Source organism: Salminus brasiliensis, chromosome 8 (assembly GCF_030463535.1).
Source record: "Salminus brasiliensis chromosome 8, fSalBra1.hap2, whole genome shotgun sequence".
NCBI lineage: Eukaryota > Metazoa > Chordata > Actinopteri > Characiformes > Bryconidae > Salminus > Salminus brasiliensis.
This window is the reverse complement of record NC_132885.1, coordinates 25371300-25394139: the sequence shown is the minus strand read 5'-3', so window position 1 is coordinate 25394139 and position 22840 is coordinate 25371300. Positions and strand designations below refer to the sequence as shown.

Sequence of the window (22840 nt, the reverse complement as noted above, 5' to 3'; positions counted from 1 at the left end):
GCACAAACAGATATCCTCCTAAGATAGCCAAATAAAAAAAAAAAACCCACTCCAACTTCCAAAAATATAAAATATTAGTCTTTTGGGTTGATTGAGAACATGGTTGTTGTTCAATAATAAAAAGAATCCTCTCAAATACAACTTGCCTAATAATTCTGCACACACTGTATGTTCACCGTTCACCTATCTGGAACACGTTCACCTTCTTGGTGTTGGGAGCTGAACTATAAACATTTCTCAACAGCAGTCATAACAGATAGTAAAGTTTACTGTGATGCAGCCTGAAGTGTGTACAGTTAAAAATTGAGATTTAATAGGATTGTCTAGCAATTGGTAACAAATGGCCAATTGATGGATTCAAACAAAAAAATAATTGCAAGTTCATGTAGTGGTAATGTCATTTTAAAAATATGTTGAAATATAAATGTTGATATGGTGCCTTTCATTATTAGTTTATTAATGATAATATCCTCTGACAGACAAAACACACAGATGTTTTTGCTAGTAGTATTAATTCTGTACAGCAAAGTTGACTAGACCATAAAGCTGGGCAATATGATGGTATTTTATCATATTGTGATTCATTTTGTTATGGTGAGAACAACATGCTTTTCCAAGCATATGGAGGATACTATTAGTGTTTAATAAACACTGATTCGCTAACAGTGGATTCATTACTTTCATTACTAACAGTGTAATTAGACTGGTTTAATTAGATGAAGTTCAGCAGATGTTGAATAAAAATCACTGTATTCAGTACAGGAGAGGATCTGAATAGTAGTTCTGTAATAGTAATCTGGTGCTACTGATGTTTATAGTCTGTGATTACATGTATCATAATATCACGAAAAAAGTCCTGATACAGTATTTTTACCATATCGCACAGCCCTACTAGACTGTTGCTCCTTTTTCAGCAGACTATTCCTCAGAGAAAACCTAGAGCAGGCAGGCATCTCACTGAATCACATCCACTCTACACACTCCATTCGTTTTAGTTTTAGCAGTTTTAGCATCAGTTTTATACCCCAATAAATGTTTCACCAGTTTTATGTCATGATGCTGGATCACGCTATTTCCCAGGACACGTTCCATAAAGATAGTGATTTCAATGCTCAACGGCACTAGATTGAATTCATCCATTAAGGTTTAGTAACAAAATAACATCTATGAACAGGCCACATTAGTGCTGATTCAAATTCTTGATTAGTCACATGGTCATGGCGTCACATAGGACCACCTGTCACACAAAGAAACACCCATTCACAGCAGATTTGGTAAAGGAGCATAACAGATTTATTATTTTGTGCAATGTTAGCTCATTAGTGTCAGTAATACATGGTAAAATCAAAATAAACATGGCGAGTAGGAGGTAATTTGTCTTAGCGCAGTAAATGACATGTACCCTCCCACAGTTACGCAGGAACGTTACACACCGTTTGGTAGGTTAACAGTGAGCACAGATATGATGCACATAATACTTTGGGTTAACATCCATTTGCATCGGTTAATGATCTGCAAAGAATCAACACGTCCAACATTTTATTAAACAATTTCAGTAAACTTCAATGAATATAATCCTCATTCTGCACATTTCAGAAATAGACAGAATGATATTTCTCACCATGACCCTTGTCTTTCAGCTAATGCTACCTTATAATAAATTGTTACTTATTTTCATTGGTAATACTAAGCAGTCCTCTTGTAAAGGATATGTAACAGGCCAACTCGCTGACAAGTTCAGTGACCAGTCATGAAAACTGCTCATCAGAACTGCGAGAACATGGTTAGACAGTGATTGGGAACTGCTGTTTCCTCACGCAAAGACCTCATTTATACCTGGTCCTTTCCTGAAGTGGTCTGAGTGATCAAGTTTAATTGGGTCTTGGGTGAATTTACACTCGCATGTTTATGTGGTTTAGCCTTATCCAGATATAATTCTGATACTCAAGACTCATAAAGTGGCCAGGTAAAAATGGGGTCAAAGACAGTACATTGAAATAATAAGGACAGAACATGAGGTGGAAGCCCAAATGCCACTAACAAAGAACTGTTTTAGAACTTGCATAATATGAAGTACAATAAACAAAGTGTCAATTTTCCCTTTTCTTGCTTCTACTGCACTTCTAACTAGCCACTGAACTGGCTGCTGGATTTACAACCTGTCAAAAAACTTGCTGGAGCCATTACTGCAGCACCTAATCGCAATCAAAAAGATCCAAACAGTCAATCAGTCAACTAATGCTCAAAGATAGAAATAAAAATGACTTTGCAGAAAAACGTAAAGCACTGACATTTGCTTAGCTTCCAGGAGTTCTGAGGAAAAGCTTGATTCCAGTTAAAGCTTATGTCTATAGCAAGCTGGCTGTCCCACACACTTCCACTGCTTCCCTCTACCCCCTACTAGGGATGTCATGATACCAGAAGTTTGGTAGTCGGTCCCAATACCACTCTGGTTCTTTATATCAATTTTGATACCATAACTGTATTAAGAAATTAAATAAACACTTTTTTAACATGACCTTTTTTTAACAGTAGCAAGAATAGGATGGAGCCTTTGGTTAAAGTGTTATCTGTTCTTTAAGTAACAAAAGTACATATGTTTTTTAAGCGGCTAAAAAAAATACATTCAAAACCAAAAAAATCATCTTTATGGTGGCATGGTATTTCTGTTGCAGTGCCCAGCGGGCCAGAAATATGCAAATAATAAGACACAATATTTATATAACAAAAACAGGCATGTACCTTAAGTATTTAAAAAACAGCACACAAAAAAACAGTACCGTGGTATGAAGCCTGTTATGGTACAGTACTGATACAACAGATGCCTGTGATGACCAACATCCCAATGGTAGTGATGTGGGGAAGAAATGCCGTCAACCCACGAAGCCAATTTTGCTCTCTCAGGCTCTGGCTGCTGATGGCAAGCAGCATGACCCAGCAATCGAACCAGCGATTCTCAGGTCACAGTGGCAGCGCTTTAGCTGGACCACTCAGAGCTCGTAGGTGAACTGAGCAAACATTTTTGATGAAACTCGCTGACCGTGAATTCTGTATACAGATCTGGATGTCCGTCTTTGCATCCCAATTCCTGATCATCGAACTCGACTCCCAACGCCATTCCACATGTTTTCGTTGTGGTTACCTTCTTTCTTATTCATTTACCCTACACTACACGAGGCTTTATGCTGGCCATGTCAGTTCTGGACAAATCACAATCTTACGTATCTGCGATGGCTGCGGAACTTCAGTTCCTTTCAGCACTACAGAAAAACAAGTTTCGAGTTTCAAGTTTTTGTATCGACTTGGTACCGAGCTATCAGTTCTCATGACATTCCTACTCATCCCTACAGAGAAAACAGATTTGGTTGTGAATGGTTTGTGTATACACAGTGCACCCCAACATATGTCTGCTTCTGCCCATTTTACTGATGCTCAGGACTATGGAAGGCAAGTAAACTACTGCTTTTTATGGTTTCGCTCTACCATGATACAGTTGTGGTCAGACGTTAATATGCTCTCATCATGGGCATGAATGTCATGGCAATATTGGGCTTTCAGTGATTTTTTTAACCATTTCTTTTCTAGGGCAGAATGCATGGGCTACATACATCTTTGGAATGCACAGGGTGCACAGGTTTTCTAGGGGGTTTCCTCAAATCAACACAGGGTCAAACGTATACATTCACCCACCTAAATTTTAATCTCAGTGGGTGTATGTATAAAAGTTCCTAAAAGTATTTTAACTTGTCATTAATCAACTGGTGGCTTAGGGTTTGTTTGACAGCACTCTTTGGCTTGACCAACACACGGTACAATGGGAAGGTCCAAGGAACTCAGTTCAGACCCTTTACTTTGAAGCAGAGGACTGTAGATAAGTCTCACTTAAACTTCAAAATGGACAGCTTCAAGCTCGACTGAGTTTTGCAGCTGAACCACATGGACAGAAAAGAGGCTATGAGACAAAGATAGAGTTGTTTGGCCAAGGGAGGCATTCAACCCCACGAATACTCTACCAACTCTTAAGCATGGCAATGGTAGCACCATGCTCTGGGGCTGTTTTGCTGCCAATGGAATAATTCTATAGCATAACCTGAAAGCATCATCCAGATGGTTAAAATGTTGGGTGTTCCAACAGGACAATGACCATGTGACCTCAATCTTGTGTCTCAATACTGTGCTCAAAATAAAATATCTTAATGGCTACCAAAAGTGTCTGTAAAAGGTGCAAAGGGACATTTAAAAAGTGCTGCATTTGACCCATCGTTGATAAAAAAGAAAAAATCCCCCAAAAATTTAACCTTGTGCCCCCAAAAAAAAAGTTCATGTAAACGTTTGACCTCAACTGTACATCACAGTTTAGCCAATTAATTATTGTGTAAATTTCTGTACCTGAAGTGCAAAAAAAAAACAACTAATGTTTTATACAAGCAGCCATGGAAACTCTGTCTCCTATTCAGCTAAAAACCACTGCTAAAAAACAGAACAGATGGCGGTTACTGAACGTGTCTTTATTTACCATTTAATGGCAAATAATTGCTTCAACTCTGCCTCTTTGTATGTAAAGAGCATTTACCTTCTGAATTAACCCAAAAATATGGATGGAAATTCGAGCATTGCAAAATCTTCATTGTTGCAGAATAAAAATATTTAATCAGCATCTGTGAAGCACAATGCTTCACATACAGCCCCCTCCTCAGTGTGTACCTTTCAGTCTTTTGCTAGCTCCTTTTCTTTTTCTTCCTGACTGGACAGATGTGAGACAGGATTAGGTCCACCATGTTTTTGATGATGGTGGGGGGGGGATGCAGCAGATGGGGATGGTGGTGGGCAAGCGTCATCTCCCAGGCGTCCAGCATTCGGACGTTGATCCCACGGAACATGGCGCGCAGCACTGCGTCCTGCTGCTGCGAGAACCAGTCGCTATTGAACAAGCTGGACTCTGGGTCCAGCTTCTGAAGGTTGGCTGTGCGGATGACCACCAAAGTGGCTGGCTCGCGGTTCAGGAGCCTCACTACGGCCCTGCGGATGTGCCGTAGTCGCCGGATGTACACCTCCACAGGGAACGTGCTGAAGTGAGACCAGACGCCCACGAGCACCACCGTGTCCGAGCCACCTCGTATCCTGTCCAGCTCGTTAGCTACGTAGTGCATCTCCGAGGAGGACACGGAGGTGAAGCGAATGGGCGGCCCGTGACAGCGGTAGCTCAGCAGTATGCTGTGTCCGGTGTCCACTGCCATGTACGGACCCACATTCTTAGGACTGTGAAGGTTGAACTCCTTCAGTTCTGCAGGAGAGAGATTGGTTCGTCATGAATGGACAAAAAAATGGACAAAAAAATGGACAAAAAGGGTAAGGAAGTAAAAAGTGTTGAACTTACCTGGAACAAAGGCGTTAAGGTACTCAAACCATTGCCGCACAGTGGAGTCTCCAAACATGTAGATAATCTTGCCTTTAAGACACTGCGTTATGGCTGAGGAGTCATTAAACTGGCGCATAACTATCCCACCTAAAGGCCTCCAGGAATCCTGATAGTAATATCCAGCAGGGGTGAATTTATTGCTTTTCATTTTGGGTTGTCCTTTGAGAAAGACACATAGATTAGGCATGAAATGTTATTATAAACTTGTATCAGACATAACATTGTGTAGAGTTTGTAGTTTACAGGTCTGAAGCCACTTTCTGACTTTATTTCAGTTGTAATGAAAAGAATGACTCAACAAATCAGAATATTCTCATAGCAAAGCACATGAAGAACACACTGATAGCAGCACATTGTACAAACTACTATTTAATATAAAACATACCTTTTCTTGCAGGCAAAACAGTCACATTGTCCATCCCTGAGGAATGTATGGGAACTTTGATATTTACACCACTGAAACCAGAAAATAAATACACATATTAAAAAATTTAACATCTCATTCTTGTTTGACAAAAGCAACAAGTTGAGTAAACTGCTAAACATTTGGTAAAATCATGAAATATAACAATAACCAAATCATCTAAAATCTGACATTTTAACAATTCAATTTTTTCCCCTTCTCTCTGAGAAAATTCCATTTTAATCTGGAGTCTTTCGACAAAACAGGTGCCATTTCCTAAAAAACAAACAAACATGTTTTTCCACCTTAGGCATAGAATTTTAATTAACATTATCCCTCCTATTCAGAGACAGAATCGTGGTAAAATGGCCACTGTTCTTAATGTGGTCAATGTTCTGCCCTAGCATGCAATTATGCCAACCAATTTATAATATTTTCTTTGCATCGGCAGCATATAATTATTATTTTAAAACATCAGAACTTGTGTGACAGGGTGGTAAGCCAAACTGAGGGATGCACACAAATCATAAACGAGATGACATCTTATCAACACACAAAATTGATTGATAAAAAGATGATATTGATTGATTAAACATAGTTACATAGTAGCTCACCTCTGGAAGAACTGGGTTTCGTATTTCGTAAGGAGGTTTTTCTTATAGCCACCTTTCGAGTGATTGATTCGGGTGTCGCAACCTAGCATTTTGGGCTTGTAGCAGTACCAGGGCTCTCCCGTTTGCGGGTCAGTGTAGTTGCAGAGGGGTTGCTCTTTCTGGGGCAGGCACAGGTTGCACACAGTGGTCTCGGAGAGGAAACCAGAGCGGAAGAGGCTCTTAAAATAGACCCGATCCGGGTGCTCCTCCCTCAGCCGCTTCAGCACCACCACCGCCTCGCTGGGGTGTACCATAGTAAGCTCCACCTGCACCACTCCGGCCCACAGCAGTGGGAAGAGCACCGTGTAGTTGCCGTCCCGATGGTCATGGACTTGGCCCACAACACCTGCCCCCAGCTCTGGAGAATGCAGACGAGCCACAAGGAAGTCACCCCCATGCTTCTTGGGCTGCCCCATGAAGTTCAGCATGTGGACGTCTACCACCAGGTGACCACCTACCCGCTGCTCCGCTGAGTCCCGGATCACAAAGTAGCTTTGGGCAGGGTCGCTGCTGAGCCGCAGGGGCAGCCCTGGCACCTGGGGGCCAGGCCATGAAATAGAATTGAGGAGATACATCTCTTCTCTGGCCTCCTGGGGTGTGGGCTCCTGGCCCAGGCGGGCGCAATACGTGTGGTTGAGCGCCACTGATAGTAAGGTCTCGGGGGTTTTAAAGGCTGAGTGGATGCTGTTTTGGATCTGGTAGAAGGTGGACATCGTCTGACAGTTCCACTTCTGCAAGCAGAGAGAGAGAGACAGAGGCTGTTGAATATCTCATGGAGTCAAAATGAAGCAGTCACAGATCTGCCCAACAGATTCAGTTGGCACACATAAAACCATCAAGTCCATATAAATGCAGGCTCACACATGACTCAGAACCATTTCAGCAGCATCCATAATTCGCTTACTGAGACATACATGTATCCTAATGCCTTATATTGTGTCTGTCCCCCTCATGCCTCCAAAACATCATTTGCTAAAAATAGAACCAACCCAACATGATCTCTAAGTCTATCCTCTGTTGACTGTTGCCAATGTCGCTTTGCTATCAGGGACAGGGGTCTGAGCAAGCACAGTTGACAATGCTTGCTCTGCCTGGGTAGATGGCTAGCATGTAGGCTGACCGGTGATGCCACAATAGATGTAGTTTGGTGGCTTTACATGTATCCGAGGAGACAGAGAAGTGTTAAGTCCTTACCATCCTAGTGCCAAGAGCATTGCTAGTGCCAGAGGGAGCTATGAACAGTTGGGTTAATTGGCAGTACCAATTTAGGAAAACAAAACAGAAACCTTTGATAAACAAACTTACAAAAGGGGGTCATCCCTTTGAGCTTGGGTCCTCTTAAGGCTGTTCTTAGTGATGTGCCAATACCCTCTCCCCGTTATGGCCGATGTATGTTCTATGTAATGTAAAACTGCATCCAACCACCCATGTTTTGTACTTCATTTAGTCATCAGCATTAAATTCTGACATGCTTCGATCTCATATTAAATCATATGAGAATGGATATCTTCGATACAAGCCTGCATTCAAACATCCCAGTCTGGCACGCAGTTTTCAGAGTAACTGTTCAAACTACTTGATACAGTTTCAGTGTTTTTAGCTACAGCCAGCATTTATCACTTAAAACATGTTTTGCTACTCTTGAATGGGCATTAGTCAAGATTCAAGAAACACAGCTTCTAGCGATGAAGAGGTGGTGAATAAAACAACACTGCAAAAACTCTTCCACCTTTAGATCTGCCTGTCCTTACCAGCCATGAACACGAATTACACCTCTAAAAGCTCTATAATAAAGAATTATGGTCTAATCATGCTCCCCATGCTCTCTATAAACCCTTCTTGGTGTAACGGTGGTGTTTGGTCAGAGCTGACATCAAACGTTCGTATCTGAGGGGTGTGAGAGTGATTTGTGGTGCTGCCCACAACGACATTTAGCTTCTTCCTAGTGGAATTGTAAACCTTTAAACACTCAGAATTTGTCTCACAGCAATTTGCAGCTGTAGATGTTGAAAGATCGAGTAAATTGGCTGTCTCTGTAACGAGTTCTCATTTTGCTAACATGTAATAATTCTCTCCATTTTGGAAGTCAAAAGGTCTTCCCACATTAACTCAGGTACAGGTTCAGATTTGAGCCATTCTAAATACTCAGAGTGACTCATGCACTTGTCCTTAGCACTTAGCTGCACGCTGCACTCACCTCCAGTGATGTGATGTTGCATATGAGCAGAACAAATCCTGATAGTGCCAAGAGAATGAAGATAGGGGCAAATCTGGGCATGTGTCCCTCCATGGCTGGGTCTCTGTGCCATCCTCCGGCACAGCAGCACTGCATTACAGCACGTAATGCCAAGCCATTAGGAAAGACCATAGAGAAGATTCACCACCTGGCAAGAGAAACAGAAAACCAGAAAACTCCTGAATGCGTGTTCACTAGCAGTGTGGCCAACCTACAAATAGGCTAATTCTAGAAAGAAAATGTTTCTATTAGAAAAGGTTTATTAGAAAAATGTATTAACTTTCAGTTGTTTGTAATAACCAATCAAACAAGCACAATTTAAACAGCTCAACACAACTAACAGAACAAGTAGGTTCTCTAAATGTAATAGGTTTGTTGACTCTGATTGACTGCAAGTTAGAAATATGACTAAATCAAGAGAGTTCTCCAAAAACTTCAGAGAGGAGACCACTGTCTTGCATAAACAAGGAAAATGATGCAAAAAGAGCAATGGTACTGATTTTTCATACAGATACAGCTGGAATAGGATGAGGAAGAGAAAGCAATCACTAGTCAGCAGCAGGATGTGGTAGCAGCAAGCACAAGGTTTCAGTCTGCACAGGAAGGCGCATACTGTATGCTAATTGTCTCCATGACCCAAAAGCACAAGAGAGGTCAGCCCAATCTGCTCATAACCACATAAAAAAGCCCCGGGTGTGGCCACATCCAGTCCACACCAACACTATTTCACACTCAACTACATCCAGTCTACATCAACACCATCATCCCTCAGCTACAGTCTGTATTAACACCAACTCTCAGCTACAGTCTGTATCAACACTCAGCTACAGTGTGCATCAACACTCAGCTACAGTGTGCATCAACACTCAGCTACATACAGTCCACACTCAATTAGTCAGCATTCACACTTCACATACAGACCATAAACACCCACACTGGACTATAGTCTGCATCAAGACCAACACCCAGCTACAGTTTGCATCAACACCAACCCTCAGCTACAGTCTGTATCAACCCTCAGCTACAGTCTGCATCAACACCAACCCTCAGCTACAGTCTGTATCAACACCAACCCTCAGCTACAGTCTGTTTTAACACCAACCCTCAGCTACAGTCTGCATCAACACCAACCCTCAGCTACAGTCTGTATCAACACCAACCCTCAGCTACAGTCTGTTTTAACACCAACCCTCAGCTACAGTCTGTTTTAACACCAACCCTCAGCTACAGTCTGCATCAACACCAACCCTCAGCTACAGTCTGTTTTAACACCAACCCTCAGCTACAGTCTGCATCAACACCAACCCTCAGCTACAGTCTGCATCAACACCAACCCTCAGCTACAGTCTGTTTTAACACCAACCCTCAGCTACAGTCTGTTTTAACACCACTCTCAGCTACAGTCTGTATCAACCCTCAGCTACAGTCTGTTTTAACACCAACCCTCAGCTACAGTCTGTTTTAACACCAACCCTCAGCTACAGTCTGTTTTAACACCAACCCTCAGCTACAGTCTGTGTCAACACCAACCCTCAGGTACAGTCTGTTTTAACACCAACCCTCAGCTACAGTCTGCATCAACACCAACCCTCAGCTACAGTCTGTTAACACCAACCCTCAGCTACAGTCTGTCAACACCAACCCTCAGCTACAGTCTGTGTCAACACCAACCCTCAGCTACAGTCTGTATCAACCCTCAGCTACAGTCTGTTTTAACACCAACCCTCAGCTACAGTCTGTGTCAACACCAACCCTCAGCTACAGTCTGTGTCAACACCAACCCTCAGCTACAGTCTGTTTTAACACCAACCCTCAGCTACAGTCTGTGTCAACACCAACCCTCAGCTACAGTCTGTGTCAACACCAACCCTCAGCTACAGTCTGTTTTAACACCAACCCTCAGCTACAGTCTGTGTCAACACCAACCCTCAGCTACAGTCTGTGTCAACACCAACCCTCAGCTACAGTCTGTTTTAACACCAACCCTCAGCTACAGTCTGTATCAACACTCAGCTACAGTCTGTTTTAACACCAACCCTCAGCTACAGTCTGTTTTAACACCAACCCTCAGCTACAGTCTATATCAACACTCAGCTACAGTCTGCATCAACACCAACCCTCAGCTACAGTCTGCATCAACACCAACCCTCAGCTACAGTCTGTTTTAACACCAACCCTCAGCTACAGTCTGCATCAACACCAACCCTCAGCTACAGTCTGTATCAACACCAACCCTCAGCTACAGTCTGTTTTAACACCAACCCTCAGCTACAGTCTGTTTTAACACCAACCCTCAGCTACAGTCTGCATCAACACCAACCCTCAGCTACAGTCTGTTTTAACACCAACCCTCAGCTACAGTCTGCATCAACACCAACCCTCAGCTACAGTCTGCATCAACACCAACCCTCAGCTACAGTCTGTTTTAACACCAACCCTCAGCTACAGTCTGTTTTAACACCACTCTCAGCTACAGTCTGTATCAACCCTCAGCTACAGTCTGTATCAACCCTCAGCTACAGTCTGTTTTAACACCAACCCTCAGCTACAGTCTGTTTTAACACCAACCCTCAGCTACAGTCTGTGTCAACACCAACCCTCAGGTACAGTCTGTTTTAACACCAACCCTCAGCTACAGTCTGCATCAACACCAACCCTCAGCTACAGTCTGTTAACACCAACCCTCAGCTACAGTCTGTCAACACCAACCCTCAGCTACAGTCTGTGTCAACACCAACCCTCAGCTACAGTCTGTATCAACCCTCAGCTACAGTCTGTTTTAACACCAACCCTCAGCTACAGTCTGTGTCAACACCAACCCTCAGCTACAGTCTGTGTCAACACCAACCCTCAGCTACAGTCTGTTTTAACACCAACCCTCAGCTACAGTCTGTGTCAACACCAACCCTCAGCTACAGTCTGTTTTAACACCAACCCTCAGCTACAGTCTGTGTCAACACCAACCCTCAGCTACAGTCTGTGTCAACACCAACCCTCAGCTACAGTCTGTGTCAACACCAACCCTCAGCTACAGTCTGTATCAACACTCAGCTACAGTCTGTTTTAACACCAACCCTCAGCTACAGTCTGTTTTAACACCAACCCTCAGCTACAGTCTGTATCAACACTCAGCTACAGTCTGTTTTAACACCAACCCTCAGCTACAGTCTGTTTTAACACCAACCCTCAGCTACAGTCTGCATCACACACACTCAATCACAGTCAACACCAACACAGCCTCGTGTTACTGTCTGCTCTCCAGACTCGGCTACGACGCTAACGGGGAGCAGCTGATGATGGCTTCCGTTTCTGTCCTGTAGGTCCACAACTGCGTTTCCGCTTGGCTACGTTTCTGAACTGCTGCTCTCAAATCCACGTTCCAGTGGATAAGGAGTGAAATCTGCAGGATCCTCTTCCTCTGCAGGCTGGTTCACACTCACCTTCCACGGGGATCCTCCGAGGAGCGCTGTTACGGGTGTGTCTCATTGCTAGTCGTGTTGTCAGGGATTGCTGCTGTGCTAAACGACAGTAAACACGTCGAGCGGCGTTCAGAGAGCGTCCTGGCGAAGGAAGTATCACCACCCCGCTTCATCTACACACATCGACCTGCACCGAGTCCACGGCCAGGCTGCAGCCATTTCTACTGTCCTCCAACCACTAAAGCTGCTCCTTCCACACGTCCTTACACGCCGCCCACAACTACTCCTGCACGCCCCGGTGAGGCCGAGGAGGGTCCGACTGCAGTCCCACGACAGAGTCTCCCCTCCCCTCAGGAGCAACCCTTAATGTGACGTCAGTGTTGGCGTAGATGAATAAATAAACAAATAAGGACGTAAATGAACATTAAACGACGTCATCGCCGAAAAATAATGTTATATATAGTCATATTTAAATAACCCCAAGATTAAATGGCAATATATTTACATTAAGCTCTCGTTTTTCTAAGCTCTAAAAACGTAAAAGTTAGTGCACCCCTGGTCAAAATTGCTGATACTGTTGATAGTTCAGTGAGAATAAGAAGATCGTCATCATTTCGAGCAAGATTAGTATATAAGAGTATTATTTTTGTTTTGTGCAACTGTAGAGTGATAAAAATGAGAAGAATGAGGAGAAGCATGCAAAGGGTTGGGTACCCCAAGAGATTTGAGCTCCTAGACAGTTTTCCCCAAGGTCTCAGACCTTCCTTAGCTTGTTAGGGCTGTGGCCTGTTCACAGTCATCATTAGGAAAATGATGTCAGGTCCCACCAATCAGCAGCCACGGGTTCCTCTAAGCAGGAGCTCATAGCATGCTTCATAAAGCAGGAGACACAAGTTAACAGGAACATACGAGGTCTAGACGACCAATAAAACTTTCAGAGAGAACTGCTCGTCCCTAGAGAGGCCTATCAAACCCCCCTGTTTAGCAGCAAAAGACCTTCAGGAAGGTTTAGCAGACTCTCGGGTGGTGGTGCACTGTTCTACTGTGCAGCGACATCTGCGCATATATGACCTTAATGGAAGAGTCCGAATGAATCCTAATGGAACATTTCCTGCATCCTCATCAGAAAAGTCACATGTTTTTAACACAACATTGTGCAGGATTTATACCTTAAAACCAGCTGCAAAAATCTTTGTGATGCTCCACTGCCTGTAATAAGGAGAATCACATCTATATCATGGCTACTGCACTATGTAACTTTGGAGACATGGGCAGGAAGACGTTCATGAGCACTGCATAAGCCAGCGCAACCTGAGTCTTAACCGTGGTAAATCCATTAATAATTACCGCACTAGTCCACATGCTTCTTTCACTTTCAGTAACGGTTCTGTATCTCTCAAAGGTCCAGCAATACATGCAAGCATGTCCTTATGTAGGGGAGCCTCAAAGCACGAATTCCACTTCCCGAATGTAGGAGGAGCCCAGGAGCAAGAAATACCCATTCTAACTGAGCGAAGGTAGGTTTGGAGAATTTCATGGAAAGAACACCTTTCCAACTGTTAAGCAAGGGGTGGACTGATCGTACTTTGGCCTTGTGTTGCAGCCAGTGGCACAAGGAACTGGTAGAAGGAAGAATTGGTTCATTCAAACACCAGCAAATCCTGGAAGCAAACATCACACACAGTGTGTAAAATAAGGGCTGAAAGTGAAAAGAGGATGGTGTCTACAGAAGAGTAAAGATCCTCAACAAGGTCCAAAATTAACCACCTCATTAGACGCAAGCTGAAATTTTTGCCATGGGCCTCAAGTTCCCCCAACCTCAACATCAGAAACGAGCAGTGCAGCGAGACGGCCTATGGATTTCACAGAATTAACCGTTTGCATGGAAGCATAGGCGAAAATCCCCAAAAGAAGAAGCTGTAATACTTGGGATTTAGGCCAAAGGGGTTGTTAGGGGTGTAAACACTTTATGAATCAGGTCGTCTTGTTCTCGCTTGACTATTCACAGTGACAGATACACTCCATTTCTAAAGGTTTGTGGACACCCCTTCTAATGAATGCATTCAGCTACTTTAAGTTGCATCCATTGCTGAATAAAGCAGTGCAAATGCGCACACACAGATTCAACCCTGTACAGTATGCCATTATATGTGGCCTTTGTTGTTTTTTTATCATATCAATGTTGGTATTACGTTAAGGTCTGACATGGGAGTTACACCTTCTTACAACCCCCCCCCCCCCAAAAAAAAAGGCAATAAATCATTCCCCTTTAATAAGTAAGGCAATAATATTCTAATACTTCCCCTTAAGAGTCGAAGTTGGCTACAAAATGCACCAAAAAGCTTTCATTACTTTGAGCATTTTTGTTTGTGTGTGTGTGTGTGTGTGTGTGCGCTGAGGCCAGTTTGGAAAGTGCTATAGTTTGTTAGAATGCAATTCTCAAAGCTAGTGCTGGAAAAGCAGATAAAGTCCTTACAGAGTTACGATAAATCAGAATTGTAGCTTCATAAATTAGAGTGAAAATGACCCTTAAAATGACCCTTAAAATGACCCTTAAAATGACCCTTAAAAGATTATGTTGAGAGTCAACACATGACAAACCATTCACAGACTTAAACCCTGACATTTGACTGGCATACCTTTACAGATATTTAGGCATGCAGGTGTTTACATTTGCCATGGAGGTTCTGTTAAACAGGACGTGACGTCTAATGACCCTGTTTTTTAAATCATGTAAAAATACACTCATTTGTCCTCATGAAAACCATCACAGAAATGGTCCACTTCGGCAGTAGTGGTGTGATGCAGCTGCACAGTAGTTTTTGTGGCATGTTTTAAGCGTTGGCCCTATCATCGGGAGATGGCAAGTTGACCCCTAGTGGTGCCAGTGGAGGTTCTGGACCATTTGAACTGGGGGATCTAGGCTGGGACCAGTGACTATGTTAGAGGGGCTAATCACTTTTCACTTCATTGTGCATTGTGGACAATGAGAGACAAAAGTCTTTTATTATATTATTTTATGTAATAATATATATTCTGGATTCTATATAATCTCATGTTTAATATCAATCACAATCAGGGAAATGCCTCATTTAGGGGGCCATATAGCCATGCTTGTTGTTACAGGGACACCATCCGTTGCTGGGAATCCACAATCTGGGTGGGTACAATGCAAGCTAATGTGGATGTCTGTTAGCTGGCAGTTAGCTTTATCCTTCAGGTATGTTGCGCTGTCCATTGATGCTACATTAGCAGCAGTTCAAAAAGGTGGCATGTGTCTCAGATTACTCATGAGTTGGCCTTCAACCTTCCAGCCTGGCAGCGTTGAGGAATAAGGGTAAGCAACTAGTGGATGTGAATGGCAACATTTAACTTTTTTACTAAGGTTAGGTATGTTGCATTTGAAGAACAAGACAAAACAACAAGATGGTAACATGGATGAGTCAGCCCCAAGAGACAGGCACCAGCTGGTTTACGGTGTGTGAACATTGCTGACAGGATATAGAGAGTATGGACATGTGTGAACAAGTGATGCTGAAAGAGAGAACAGTCAGTGGAGCTTGAGCAATTAAAACATATCCTACAGTCTTCCTGTATTGCTCTATTTTATCCCACTTATAATGTTTGAGCATTTCAAAAACAATCATTTGTATTCATTAGATATAGACACAGTTTCATTTTCTGTGTTTTTAAGATGAATGTAAGATAAATGAGATCTGTTCTGATTGAAGGTCCTGTAATCTGTTTTAATAATAAATAAAAAACAACACTCAGACAACAGTCATGAGAACTGCAGATTTAAACAAAAAAAAAGAAAGGAAAAAAAAGAAACTGCAGTGTATGAGTGGGCGGGGCTAAACTATGGTAGGCTGAATAGGCAGAGATATGTAAATAAGATGGTTCTAACAACGTGAGAAACAGTGTTGGTGACTGAAATGGAGCTCAAGAAGCCTCTGGTAGGCAGATAACTACGGTCCAAAGTTGAAGCCTGTCCAATAGGAATGCCTCTCTGCTTTTATTTACTTTCACTCTCACGTTTTGTGAAACACCATCAAGACATTAAAGAGATTAAAGAGTTCAAGAGAAGACAAATGTTTAGAAATAGAAAGCTTCTGACCAAGTTAGTAGTCCATTAGTCGATTTATTTATTTTCTTTTTTTTTTTCCAAAGTAAGATGACTCCATATTTTACAGTAGTGGATGTCAAAAGGTATGAATGGTGAAAAATTACATTAGGACCTGGATGCTCAGTGATATCACGGAGATGATTTATTAAAAACAAAATCTAAAAAAAACAAACAAACAAACAAAAACCCAAAACCTACAAATGCTCAATAAATATTTCCTAAGAAATAGTTTAGAGACATTCCTTAAACAGTATTAGATTTGCTGTGGTTAGCTACAGTTGGTACTATGATGGCAACTTATGGCGTACCTTGAAAAGCATCCCTGCTGCACCAAGCATGTTGGTTTGCTTTTGTTTTTTTTTTAAACAGAATATTTAACAAAAAATTTGACAATCGTATGTAAAATGTTGTGCGTTGATGACGACCATCTTCATGATATCAGTGGTTGAGGGATTAGAATGCTGGCATGAAACAATGACGTGGACTGAATTCTAAAACGGTGACAAGAAAATCACTAAAAAAGAGGAGGGGAGGGGGTTCTGGACTTTATGCTCATTGTGGACTCGGGACCTTTCGGCTCATGGGATGGTACAGACGTGCTAATGGGCTCAAGCCTCTACAGCCTTCTCCTTCGCCTTCAGTTCTTGTTTGTGCCTGGTGAAATAAAGATACAGTTAAAAATAGGTTCAACAGCTTTTATGACCAAATATCGGTTGGAACAGTTAACTTTTAACAGATCAACGTAGTGCTGAATATAAACATCAGGGACGACAGCACATGCTTCTGCAATGATAAAAAATGTGTTCAGAATGATGGGTCATTTAAAGTGTGTGATGCCACAAAAGAACCAAGTTTGGTTCCATTTTATAAAAAAAATAAATAAATGGACATCTGTGAGTTTACATCAAGTAAATGTTCTTCAGACCTTTAGAAGGTTCTTGACACTCACACAATTCTATTGCAAATAGGGTCCACTATGGTCAGAGTGGTTCTTCTATAGAATCAATTTAGCCTCAAAGAACAATCTGAAAAACCTTCTTTATAGGAGTTTAGAGTACACTGACATTTACCGCAGCTTGTTTTTGCTAAAACATGTAAAATGACAACTCTAGCTTCAGCACTGTTCACTGTAAATAAGTGACAAGCAAGTGATAGAGAGACACTGCGCAATGCCGATTTACCTGTTAATGAGCAACTTGCCTAATTTCACTTATTTCACAACGTCTTTGCACAATAATAAGCCACAGATTGATGTTTAAGACTCAGTATTAAACCCCTACAAATAGTAAAAATAATATATGACCAATTTCTAATGCAGCTGTAGCCAACAGTTAACGCGACAGCTTTGGGAGTTGTTTACAGCAGTTACAAACAAACAAACAAACAAAAACACAACAATGAGCGGTTACTGGGCTAAAGGTAAGTAGAGCAAGACTCTGCATAGTGACGCTAGGTAAATATTTAGTCGTTTTCTAGAGCTGGGAACTCACTTCCATATTCGGTAGAGCTGAGATCCACCTGCTCCTCCCACAAAGAAGTTGACAGCAAAGAGATTCCAGTTTTTAGGTATGATGACCAGGGAATACCTGGACCAAATAAGACCTACACACACGGGAGAAAGAAATATGACATGCTTGAATATGTACTTACATTAAATTATTAATATAATAATAAATGCATATATATTAAATACAGGCACACGGATATGCAAATTAGCTGTGTACCTGTGGCGGTCAGTACTGCAGACTGGGACATGCTAAGCTTGTCTGCTGGTCTGGTCAGATCTGCTAGGCCAGCCAGCACCAGACCCTGAGTGAAAACAAAGGGGAAGTATAACCAATACATGGAATTGTTTATGTGGCATTAAGCTTTTTACCAACAATATCACCTTTGGAACGAGCTACTGAACATGATGACTATGCAGCTATTTTTTAAAACAGTTAAAGAACTGATAATGTAGATAAACATATGATATAGATAAATATAGATAAATGTGCAGACGTATGCAAACTTTACAGTTTATCATAACGCTTTTTCTTGATTTTCTAAGTGACAATAAGTAGAAATCCTCTTCAGAGACGCACTTTGCAATGCACAGTTACCGTTTACTTTATTTGTGTGTTTTCTGTAGAGGACCACTTCACTTATTATCACTCAGATGACCAACAAAACATGTCCTTTGAACAGAAGTGCCTAAACCCTTGACCGCAGGACTGTGCCTTTTAAAAGCCAACAGTGCTGGAGTCTTTAAATCTTTAGATCTTCCACTGATAAATGAGAACAAGCACACCCCTTACATTAACAACATGTCAGTCATTAACTCCAATCTTTATTAAGAACCTAATGTTGGTCACATCATTTTGAATCTCTCTGTTTCCTATCCTCTCTTTGTATGAGTGTGAAATTTTCAGAGAGCCTCAGGTGATAGTAGAAGAATGCTGTGAAAACAAGTATGCTGAAGTCATCCATACCCATTTAAACATTGGAGCCCAGAAGAAAACAGTCTTGGGACCTAAAGAGAGAGACAGGAGTATGTTTAAATGTTTAACCTAATCAACACATTCAGTCCAGTATAAAAGCACACCAGCCAGACTGTTAATTAAGACTGCCGTACAAGCCGCTTTGGCCAAGGATGCAGTGTTGGCTTTCGATTTTCTTGTAAACTACTGGCACAAGCAGGAGTGTGTCTGTTTTTTTCTGTGTGATCCATGAAATACAGTTAATGTAGGTATTAGTGTAGTTAGTAACAAGTGTGAGAAATGCATTCAAGGTTTCCCTGCTCTGCAATGACAAGGTGGTATTCATTTATGGATTTATAGGGTAGAAAAGCTAGCTCTGGGTCCGCTGAGCTGTTCCAGACCCAGCTATGGGCAAATGTTAAAATGTGCAGGACAGCTGGTCCTCCAGGACCGGGGTAGGAAACCACTGAGCTAATGCATGGGGCCAATTGTTATCAAACCTCTCTCAGAGTATGAACGCTAATCTTTGGTCAGCTTTCACTGGACAGAATTACCTGAGCTCATGAGACCTGACCTCGGATCAGGCTGGACAGTCTTCATAGATGGATGTGGAGTTATTGAAGGTTGGAAAACCAACACTGCATCAGTGCTGAACTCATCATATTGCTGCTGTTAGGCAAAAACCTTGTGACTCCCAGTTGTTACCATTTGCCACTTTTGTGGACATAATTTGGATCTGGCAGTTGTTCTTTACACTGTGTAAAAATACGGATGCATAGACTAATAGAAATGCTTCAAAATGATGTGGAAAGAATCTGTTTATATTTACTCCCACTGAAAAACATTTTCCTCTCTACTGTAAGTTGCCTATTTGGAGATACCAGTTGTTGTTTTTTTTTGCATGACAATCACGAAATGGAGATAAACAGATGAATAATTCACTCAACATAATGCTTTCCTCTCTTTAAAAAAAGCTGGCTAGTTGGCCAATCTGTAGCCTGGATCCGGTGCTGTCCCATTTTAGGATCTCTCCCACAGGATTTCTGTCCTCTCCACTGGGCAAACTCAGAGAACATCACACACAGGGAGGGGTAACTCCTGCATTCAGCCCTCACAGGCATGCACTGCTAACAGAAGGGTTCAGAGAAACGTACTTGATCAGCAAGCCTGTAGCTAGGTGTTCAAACTGGATCTACGAGTCAAGTAGGACGTGTAACAGAGGTCTGCCCCCCAGACTGTCAGCTTTAGGGAGCATAGGCTCACTTCGCTAGTTGTTAGTTAGCTAACTGTTAGCTAGCATAACTATCTACCTACAGAAGCAAATTCAGTCATCAAACATGTCTCGGCCAGCTGACTGGTTAGGGGGAAATGGTGTAAACATGATTTCATTGCTAATGAATCATTCCTAAACCCATGGACGATGACAGTCGTACTGAAGTCGGCTAGCTAGCGTTAGCTAGTAGCTCTGTTGGTCTGCAGCTCTCCTGGGTGAACTGTTTACCGTCGATGCAGTGCTTCAGGGAACACAAGGTCGATGACAGGGCCACTGAACATATAGCTAGTGCTAGTATTCACATGAGATCCACACATTCAGTTTAGCTGGTGTTTACATTAGTAAGTCAGCTAGCTAGCTAGCTAGTTAACCAGCCTAGCCAACTAAACTCAGCGCGTGAACCAGGTCAGTGAGCGTCAGGGTCAAGAGCTTAGCTATGTGTATGATTCATAATCCACACATGGCATTTAGCTAGATATAGCTAGTAGCTACATTACCTGCAGGGTGGTTGTAGATAGGTCTCAGTTTGGCCGGTAGAATATGCTCGATCCTGTCCAGCACCCTGTGATAGGAGGCTCTCAGTCCCACCAAAGCCATGGCTGCTAGGCTAAATGAACGGCAATGAACAACAACGAGGCGAGGACGGCAGGGTCAAAGGCTTCGAGCTACTCCCCCGAGATGGCTCTTCGAGGCGAGTAATTGTTTACAAAGCGACAACGTTCATAGAAATGACCCCAAACAACATCCACCGCCTTGCCCTCCTTTCGACCTTCCTATGAACGATGTTGGGACTGCCTGTTCATGGGCCGGTAGGGCTGGGAGGAGGAGGAACACGGTAGTGATGTTCGACTCCTGAACGAGTCGGTTTGCTTGAATCGGTTCAATCAAACCGATACACCGAAGTACAACTGAATCTAAAGGTTTGTGTGGATCCCGGTACGCCTTGTTTAGCTACATTCGAGCTCAGGGCTTTCACCTTTAAAGATATTGGAATAGACCGTTTCACATCAAATAATAAAACACCATATTGGTACATATTCCGTTTCTCCCGTTTCTCATTGTAGCTGGCTTCATTTTAATGTAATGTATTTGACCTTTCAAAGTTTTAGTGCATTCATGAGTATATATTGCGATTTATGAGGCCTTCATTATTACCTTTAAGTGGAGTATATGAAAATGAAATTAACCTGTAAATCAGTTATAATTTTAATGGTGCAGCAATTATTATTTGAATCAGAATCGGTTCAGTAAATGTTTTTGAACTTTTGTTTCCTCTCGCCATTGACATGGGGAACTGTCGCAAGGTTACCGCCGTCACCGTGCAGCCCACTTTCTGAGCATCCTATTGGTTCATTGCACCCGACGGCTTGTAAGCAATTGGTCCAGATTTGTTTGTGGGTGGGACTCGATGACCGGTTTTCGGGTACGCTGTAGAAAGTATAGCAGCATATAATAATAATAATAATAATAATAATAATGACAATAATAAAATATATCATAATGATATACACACATAATAATATTATATAGAATAATGTTTACGTTATTTTGGTTATTTACGTAGCTATACTTCTGTATTAATGCGATAATATATGATTACTTTTTATTTATTTATTATTATTTTTATTTTTATTTTCTGTCCATTTTCATGCCGACCCCCCCCCCCCCCCTCAACTCAGAAACAGCAACCTCTGGCTTTTAGGTGCTGAACTACAGGCAAACCCACCTCACGAAGTATTTTGTCAGTACCGAGTTAACGTAGTATTTAAGTTACGGGATTTCACCAAGTATTTTCACGGGATTTTCACAAGTATTTCACCAGGTGCAGAAAGTGTATTATAAAAGTGCTGTGATCAGTGCAACCAACTGCGAGTTGTAGATTTACGAACTACATCTTCTGTGCTGAATTCATTCTTTAAATAATATTTGATATTAACAGTTGGAAATAAATTATAATGGTGTTTTAATTTGCCCACATGGGAGCGCCAAAACACAAAAAAAGTCTATTTAAAAAATGTCTTGCAGAAGTAATTGTATTTCTATTGAATATATAATGTAGATAGTTTAGCTAAAAGTAAGATAATAATAGTAATAAAAGTAATAATAAAAATAGAACTAAGATTTACTCACTATCTACATAAGCCTCTCAAAACCTTTGCAGGCAGGGAGCTTAACCAAACAGTCCCTTCTACCTACCTAACTTATAGGTCCAGCCCACTCTTGAGCTGTGGGGTGACGCCTGGTTGAGTATATATATATATGATAAAAAAGGTTAAATAGAGGATGATCTGAGCAGACCCTTTATATGGATTTATTGCTTTTGCTTGACATGTATAGAATAAGATGTCTGTTTAGGTGGCAGTAAGGGATATAAAAAGAAAGAAAAATCTCAGGTGGTTTTCCAGTAAATAATAATATGGACGTACTAATAGGGAAGGAATGATAGGGGAATAATAATAGGGAAATAATAATAGGGACGCTCATTACGCACCCTGGCCTGTAGATGGCACCAACGCCATTCGCTATTATCTTCCCAGGCCAATTGTCCGTTGTCCAGGGGTCCTTTAAGGTAATTCAGTGGTTTGTACTATTCTAATAGAAGTTACTGCTTTGCAGAATTTCATTTTTGTTGTGATCTCAGCCCGGGGAGAGGCTGAGGAGCCAGCTCCAGCTTCGCCAAGACTGGAGGACCTTGCAAAACTCAGACACACTCACAGACGAGGCGAGTAAAGCATGTTTTATTCACACATAAGTGCACCAATCACCCCAAAACACTACTCTCTAAACCTTCTAACTGAGGCTTGGGTGTGTTTTCTTTTCCGGACACGCTACTGCACACACTGAAGCAGCTA

At 41.9% G+C, this 22840-nt stretch overlaps 2 protein-coding genes across 2 annotated transcripts; both read right to left on the bottom strand.

Annotated features, from left to right (window-relative positions):
- Positions 1 to 1270: 1270 nt before the first annotated feature.
- Positions 1271 to 12395, bottom strand: nxpe3 (neurexophilin and PC-esterase domain family, member 3). The gene is made up of 6 exons (XM_072686244.1): positions 12152 to 12395; positions 8673 to 8859; positions 6437 to 7206; positions 5805 to 5875; positions 5378 to 5578; positions 1271 to 5284 (listed from the first exon to the last, which is right to left on the bottom strand). Exons 2-6 carry the CDS (start codon positions 8841 to 8843, stop codon positions 4719 to 4721), a joined length of 1779 nt encoding a protein of 592 aa, XP_072542345.1. The 5' UTR covers positions 8844 to 8859; positions 12152 to 12395; the 3' UTR covers positions 1271 to 4718.
- Positions 12396 to 16255: 3860 nt separating this feature from the next.
- Positions 16256 to 20833, bottom strand: mpc2b (mitochondrial pyruvate carrier 2b). Its single transcript, XM_072685206.1, has 5 exons — positions 20486 to 20833; positions 18728 to 18768; positions 17981 to 18065; positions 17747 to 17858; positions 16256 to 16910 (listed from the first exon to the last, which is right to left on the bottom strand). Exons 1-5 carry the CDS (start codon positions 20583 to 20585, stop codon positions 16865 to 16867), a joined length of 384 nt encoding a protein of 127 aa, XP_072541307.1. The 5' UTR covers positions 20586 to 20833; the 3' UTR covers positions 16256 to 16864.
- Between the last annotated feature and the right edge of the window lie 2007 nt (positions 20834 to 22840).